The sequence below is a fragment of the Mixophyes fleayi genome, chromosome 8 (genome assembly GCF_038048845.1).
Source record: "Mixophyes fleayi isolate aMixFle1 chromosome 8, aMixFle1.hap1, whole genome shotgun sequence".
NCBI lineage: Eukaryota > Metazoa > Chordata > Amphibia > Anura > Limnodynastidae > Mixophyes > Mixophyes fleayi.
This window is the reverse complement of record NC_134409.1, coordinates 71,216,092-71,223,678: the sequence shown is the minus strand read 5'-3', so window position 1 is coordinate 71,223,678 and position 7,587 is coordinate 71,216,092. Positions and strand designations below refer to the sequence as shown.

The following is a 7,587-nucleotide window of genomic DNA, read 5'->3' as shown; positions in this document are numbered from 1 at the left end:
CTCCACTGCATTATAAACAAAAGACAAATTCTTCTTATCCCGTGCATGCGGCCAATAAATCAGATAAGTCACATTGATCTTAATAGTGCCTTAGTGTTGGCATATTTAGATATATCGAGAGCTTAGTTGGTGTATCTTCTTACCGCCGTGGCGGTTACAATAGTAAAAAGAACCACCCTGTGTCTCCTAGAATGTATTATTCAATCTCCTCCCCGGCACTGCATAATGTCCTGAGCAAAAAAAGATTGAAGGGATTACCTTTTCTTCGCCTAAGCGGCTCAATCGGAGTGTTTAAAATTCAAATCTCTTCGGTGCGCACCTTCGAGAAATCCGGATTAGTAAGCAGGTTCATATGGATTGATTCCACTGGAGGACAACAAGTTAGCAGAATGTATCCGTAATTGAGAAATTCAAAACCGATGTGGCAGCATAGAACAAGCGACACGTTTCGTCTGAAGAACAGACTTTCTCAAGCTTTTTCAGTAGCTACACAGCACATTTCATTGTGCATTCTTTTTTCTGTAAAGAAATGTAAAAGTTTTCATACTAATCGTTATTTTTTACCACAAATTCTGTAACGAGTTTTAAACCTTTTTAATAACCACTTTTAAATCGTTTATTTTTTTTGGATTCTAAAAAGCTTGGATTTGGAATTTTGTCCTTTTCTCCGATATGATTTAGGAGTTTCTGCATAATCACTTCTTTTCGGTGATTAAACTTTTTGGTATTTTCGCTTTTGACAATCATAGTCGTACTGATCAAGTATTCTCACCATCATCTAAGTTTACAAAAATCTTGTCTTTGCAAATCTGACTTTTTTTTTTTGTAGAAAATATATTGCCATGGCATCTGACCAAAACATGGAGCTCATGAGTAACTTCATTGAGGCCTACAGATCCCATCCCTGCTTGTGGAAAATAAAACCAAAAGAATACTCAAGCAGACAGAAGAGGAGTGTGGCTATGGAAGGATTCGTGAAAGCATGTCTTTCACATTACCCCGATGCAACTGTAGAATGAGCAAAGGGGAAGATACAGAACACTAGGACTGTATTCAAAAAAGAACTAAACAAGATTGAGGCCTCCAAAAAATCTAAGGCAGCGGCTTAGGATGTGTATGTGCCAAAGTTCTGGTGTGACACCAAGCATTTTCTTCACCCGTGATGAGGAAATTGTTAGAGTCCACCTACAACACAAAGACATACAGTAGGTCCCCATCTGAAGTACTAAAAACTGATGATATACTGCCAAGTGGAACAGTAATCAAAACATACAACATTGAATATTCTTAATTTTTATTCACTTAAATAAACCGCACAATACAGTTTACAAGCATATAATGCTACTGTCCATACATTACACAATGTTATTCTGCCAAGGCACAGCACCCTCACCATTAAAATATTGTAAATTTTGCCAATTTCTCATCTGGCCTGACTAGTGGTGTCAACTCAACAACTTCTGCTACTTCTGCATTGTTGTCCATATTGGTATGCGTACTGCGCACAATAGGGCTTTTATGCCAATCCATCACCACTTTGTCCACCTGGTCTAGGCATAGATTTATAGCTGTTGCTCAAAATACCAAACACATTGCACGGTGGCTTAGTGGTTAGCACTTCTGCCTCACAGCACTGAGGTCATGAGTTCGATTTCCAACCATGGCCTTATCTGTGTGGAGTTTGTATGTTCTCCCTGTGTTTGCGTGGGTTTCCTCCGGGTGCTCCGGTTTCGTCCCACACTCCAAAAACATACTGGTAGGTTAATTGGCTGCTATCAAAATTAACCCTAGTCTGTGTGTGTGTCTATCTTAGGGAATTTAGACTAAGCTCCAAAGGGGCAGGGACTGATGTGAAGGAGTTCTCTCTCTGTACAGCGCTGCAGAATTAGTGGCGCTATATAAATAACTGATGATGATTTTCCACAATGCACCTAGCTCTTGACAACCTATAATTAAAGATCCTCCTTTCTGCTGACAGATTTCATTGTGGGTAAGGTTTCAATACATTAATGTGTAACACAAACACTTCATCTGCCACAAACACAAAATGTAGTCCATATTTTGTGTCCATGGAAAGGAGTCTGCTCCAATGCGCCTCCATCTGACACCTTCCCATTTTTTGCAACGTCCACAAATAGGAATTCATAGTTGACATCCACTATGGCCATTAGAATAATGCTGAAGAATCATTTATACTTGTAATAAGAGTCCACTTTGATGGCAAATATGTAAGAATTATGCCACCCTCAATGACACTGCCACAGTATGGGAAATTCCAAAGACTTTCAAAATCTTCAGGGATAACTTGGCATTTCTCAACAGTTGCAGGAAACTGAAAGACAAAGATTGTTTAAATGTTAAATTGGTACACATGCATGTAACGTTATACTCACTATTTTACATTTTGTTTTCATGACACATTCTGCTGTCCTATCTGAAGCAGTAGTCCCCAATGTGGCAGAGCAACATGATAGCCCTACGCATGCCAGCCAGCTGACAGTAGACAGCCAGGACATCACAGATGTACCAAAACAGCCACAAGGTGGTCAAAAGGAGAGGGTAAAAAAAAAAAAAATACACACAAAAAAAGGGTCCGTGACCTTGAGCAAAAAGATGCGCTGACAGAATATATGGTAAATTGTGCAAATCACTTGATTTCGCAAAAGCCTCGGCAAGATGAATTTGATCTGCTAGGAGTAACGGTTGAAAGCAAAATGAGAAGTGCTATCAGAGAAATTGGAATAGAGATGGAATGGTTGGTGTATGACATCATTTGTAAGTCAGCCAGGGAGGTTCTGGCATCAGACACTGTTTTAATGACATCCACACACAGGAGCAAGGACATTTCAGGCAGGCACCATGATATACATTTCAGTCACTCCATGTGCAACATCCCATCATGGGAGGACAAACAGTTACCCTGCAAGCCTACATGACTTCTACACCTATGGGTAGCACAAGTATGCAACAGTATACAGGGAGTCCATCCCCAATGGAAAATAGCAAACTTTTGCATTATGAACAGCTGTGAACCCCTTGTTTTTTATTGCACTGCAGTTTTTTTTGTAATCTGTATACTATTTTAATAAAATATTTTTTTGAAAAAAACACAATACTTCTTTTACCAACCTTCATATACTGTCCACCCAGAACTTGAACTATAGCGTCACAGGTTTCAGGTATGATCAAACCCAGAGCTTGGAGTGAAATTGCTGTGCTGTATTTGCAATCAGCCAGTGAACTTCCTGTGGGCAAAAATCTCTGGTTCTTTGCTTGCGGTCTTCTTGCCATAGCGAGTAGCAAAAGACCTCAAGCTTGCTGTTCAACAATATCCATTATATTAAAATTAATCGTTAATGTGCAGTTGCGAACGAACGTACACTATACACAATAATGTGTTATAGAATGAATGGCAATGACATTGTTCCTTTTCCTGAATCTGAGTTTGTGGGATTATTTTTCAGGTGATGTTCAGCCCTTTATTTAAATTTCTTTAATATATCACTGCAGGGAACCCATATATTGCTTCAGTGTGTACGCAATCACAATCTTTTAAGCCAGACGGTTGCTCTTGCAAAAATTGTTAACAAGGTGTATAGTGTGTACGCATGGATAAACCGACCGAGAGGGACTTAAGTCGCAGATACAATCGTCGTTAACACATTGGTCGGAATACTCTGCTGTGCGTACCTAGCCCTATACTACTGTGAGAGGATATCTAATGACAGCCTTGCATACAACAGTCTTCGTTACTTTAAGATTAGGTATTAACTAGTTTGTTCAGCTGTTAGGATAGATTTTATTAAACTGAGTTCTATACAAAATAAAAAACATATGCTCAATAGAAATAAAAACTGAGGGGATATGCATGGAACAATAATTAAATAAGGGGAATTCTCATAACAAAAAAAAATTACTTCTGGCTCCTAGTGTGTTCTTTTTAACATACCACATATACATTTACACTGACATTCTCTAAGCGACTAGACTGCTCTTTGATCAGATAAAGAGCACATATCTGAAGGTAAATAGTGTATAGTGTACAGCACACACATGAATCGGCATGCTGATCAGGATTATTTTTTTTCTCCCTGTCATGGGTAAATCGCCATTTGTTAGACTTTTCCTGTAATATGTACCTAGCCTTACCCTTAGCTACATTGCTAGACAAACTAGGTATCAGCACAATCTTACATTCTCTCTCACTTTTAGTTTGTAATGGGTGGGTAAATAGCAATGTCATAGCAGGGCAGAACAATTAGACTATGAAAAAAAAAAAAAAAGGTTACAGTATGTCGTCATTTTGGCAATTCAATCCAGTGTGCTTTAAGCACAACACTTGCCTGGCTAGATTTGAAACAGAGGGGAAACAACCTCTATTTATATCTTTTGTGGTTTAGGTAAACAAAGATAGTTTCCATTAGACAATAGTCTGCGTGACCTGTTAACCTTATTGTCATTGTATGATTTCTACAGATCTAGAATTCAGATAGACTTACTACTCTGGCATAATTATCACAGATTTCAGTTTCAGTGGAATGTTGGGGTCAGAAGCCTGATTGTGGAAAGTCAAGAATGGAGTGAGAAGAGCGAGCCAGGTGGTTGTACATTAATCGTTCAAGTAGTTTGGAGGCTAAAGGAAGGAGAAAAATAGGGTGGTAGTTAGAAAAAGGCTGGTTCGAGACATGGCTTCTTTAGAATTGGTGAGATGGGCACAGGTTTAAAAAGGAGGATGGAAATGTGCCAGTGGAGAGAGACAGATTGAAGAAGGGGGAATGCAGTGTGGGAGAGGGAGCATGCAAGGGAATAAGGTTGAAGGTACATGCCATAGGGTGAGATGATTAAAGGTACAGAGAACCTTCATCTTCAGTTCCTGGAAAGTATTAAATGTGAATTGGAGAGTGCATGAGATTAAGTGAGGCAGAAGGACAGGGTTTGTGGTTAGAGAAGGGAAGGCTAAGATGGAGAAACTAGAGACAGAGCAGTAGTGGGAGAAAATGTCAAGGGAGTGCCCATCTCAGTGGGTGGTGAGGAGGTCCATTAGGAGAGACTAATGGAGGAAATGAAAAAAATTTTAGCAATAAGTCATCAACGGGCATGTTGAAACCTCCTAGTATGGGAGTAGGCAGGTCAAATGATTAAAAAAAAAAAAAAAGTGAGCCAGGCCACAAGGTTGTCAAGAAATTTGGAAACTGGACATGGGGGACGATAAATGACAGCAACGCGAAGGTGCAGAGGATAAAATAGACAGAGGATATGGACTGCAAAGAAAGAGCGAGAGGGAGTGTTCAGAAGGTATGGCTTGGAAGGTGCAGCGTGGAGAAAGTAGAATGCCGATTTTGCCATCTTGTCTGTTTCAGAGTCTGGGAGTGTGGTTGAGGGTGAATCAAATTTAGAAGAGAGCTGCAGTGAATTTAGTATCATCACATGCTGAGGGATTTAGAAATGAATAGATCATTTTATGCAACCTTGTTACAAACAGATAACATTCTATAGTGCACAGAAGAGAAGCGAGGGTAGTGGAAATTATGTGTATGAAGTTGGCAGGATTGGAAGTATGGGGTTGATGAAAAGGCTTGGGGTGGATCAAGCAGAGTAAGCAGATAGTAAGGATTATATGGGGCCCAGGGTTAGCTGAGATGTCACCATGTCACCAGCAGCCATGAGAATCAGTGAGACCGAGCACATTAGAGGATGATTCATGGGTGAGAGGTTTATTTCTGTTTATGTATGCTGGCGAGTGTGGAGGGTGTAGGAGACAAAACGGTACATGGATAGACTAGTGAGCAGGGAATTAGTGAAGGTGAAACAATAGGGAAGGGAGAAATGGGATGGAGACAAGAGGAGTTTGGAAAAAAGTGGGATGAAAATAAACAGTTTAAATTGAGTAGGTTTATAACGGAGGAATGTGGTTAAATATGTATTAGCTAAGGTAGGTAATGAGAAAGCAGAAATGAACAATTGATCCAAATTGTGCAGGGCAATGGAAGTGGTGAAAGCAACTCTGCACCCAACTGTCAGCATCTTGGACCTCGTGTCAGAGAGTCCAGCAGCCAAACAGATAGTAATCACAATTGAGCTCAGTGGGAAGCTTAACAGATGTTGACACAACAATGACAAATACGTTCTGTGTGTCCCACGCTGAACAGAGATGTAGTTCATTAGATCCTATAACAGGCTTCTTTTTGGTATGAAGTTGATACTCAGCACTGCTGTGATATTTGCCAGTGCTAATTAAATTAAGGCAAATCTGAATAACTCACCTACAGTGTAACAGATAACCACATATTTTACCAATATTAAAGCGGATATTCAAACAGTATGGAGTGAGCAGAGACATGTTATGAGGACTAAAAAAACCCACATAAGGAATGCACTCTAAGGGTAAAAAAGTACATAAATTGTTACACAATTGTTTTTGTAACAGAACCATTTCTCAATAACTATGCAGATAAAGTGGTGCTCTGAGCAAATAGAGAGTTTCTACCCAAGCTTTTTCTACATTCTAGATTGTTCAGGTTTTTCCAGATGAAAGCTTGAGAAGCCACTCAAAAGAGAAGCTGCCTTATACCGAACTATTCAAGCTGGAAAGGTACCGTATTTCCCCAAGTATAAGACGCACCCATGTATAAGACGCACCTTAATTTTGGGGCCCAAAATGAAAAAAAAAGCTTCCTGAGACGACTGGTGTCTCCCACTGCCGGCTGGACGTCCCGCGCCATCTGATGCTCTGAGCATGCTGCCCTCCTGGCGGTTTCCAGAATCCCGGGTGCCCCCGCCTTCTGAGAGTTCCCCCTGGCCCTGGTGGCTCCTAGCTTGAGTACCTTACCTCTCGGAGCGCCTATCACGGCAATTGTGGCCTGTTTCCGGTGGAGACCAGGGGCTGGAGTTGGAACAGCCCGGCAGACCCGCTACTTCCGGTTTCGCAGCGGGACTTCCGGTTCACCCGGATCTATCGGAGTCAGCACCTCATCACTGGAGCCTCTAGTGCAAGTTACCCCCACTGCTCCTCTTAATCGCTGGGTTAAAGCTCGCATAGGGATGGCTCCTGCCTGCGGAAACGCTCTCACATCCAGGTGCCGACTTCTTCATTGAGGTAAGTAAGACTTGCAGTGTATAAGACGCACCTTTTTTTTAGACCCAAAATTTGGGGGAAAAAGGTGCGTCTTATACATGGGGAAATACGGTAATTTACTCTTCGTAATGGCTGCCATGGAATATTTTGATTATGAATAAATGGTCAGCATAATATGTATTTTCCCCTTTCATACAAAAAAGGCAAACAAGCACCAAAACAAGGATTATATACCTGATAATAGGGGTTTCGTTGACTTCTCGTGGCAACATACATCAATGAGTTAATTCCCCCATCTCCAGACTGGAAGTCCAGACTGGAAAAGAAGACACCTTAAAAGTATACAAGGCTACACATCCATCCCTCCTTCTGTCTTCTTGCTTTCTCCAAGCTGAAAAATCTCAACAGAATATGTTAACAACAAAATTGATCTGGGCAAGTGTGCTGCTATGGAGTATTCAAGGAAACACTATCAGATACATAACCTTACATTTCCTCTTCCTCCTCTGTGC

General features: G+C 40.8%; 1 protein-coding gene across 6 annotated transcripts in view; it reads right to left on the bottom strand.

Annotated features, from left to right (window-relative positions):
• Positions 1-1,528: 1,528 nt before the first annotated feature.
• RBFOX2 (RNA binding fox-1 homolog 2) overlaps positions 1,529-7,587 on the bottom strand; it is a 159,089-nt gene continuing 153,030 nt past the window's right edge. For 5 of the 6 annotated variants that reach the window (XM_075182698.1, XM_075182701.1, XM_075182697.1 and 2 more), the window contains 2 exons: positions 7,310-7,391; positions 1,529-2,332 (listed from right to left, as the gene is read on the bottom strand). In XM_075182698.1, coding sequence (XP_075038799.1) covers positions 2,168-2,332; positions 7,310-7,391 — 247 coding nt within the window. In that variant the 3' untranslated portion in view covers positions 1,529-2,167. The remainder of the gene's footprint in view (positions 2,333-7,309; positions 7,392-7,587) is intronic. The other variant, XM_075182707.1, reaches the window with a different exon arrangement.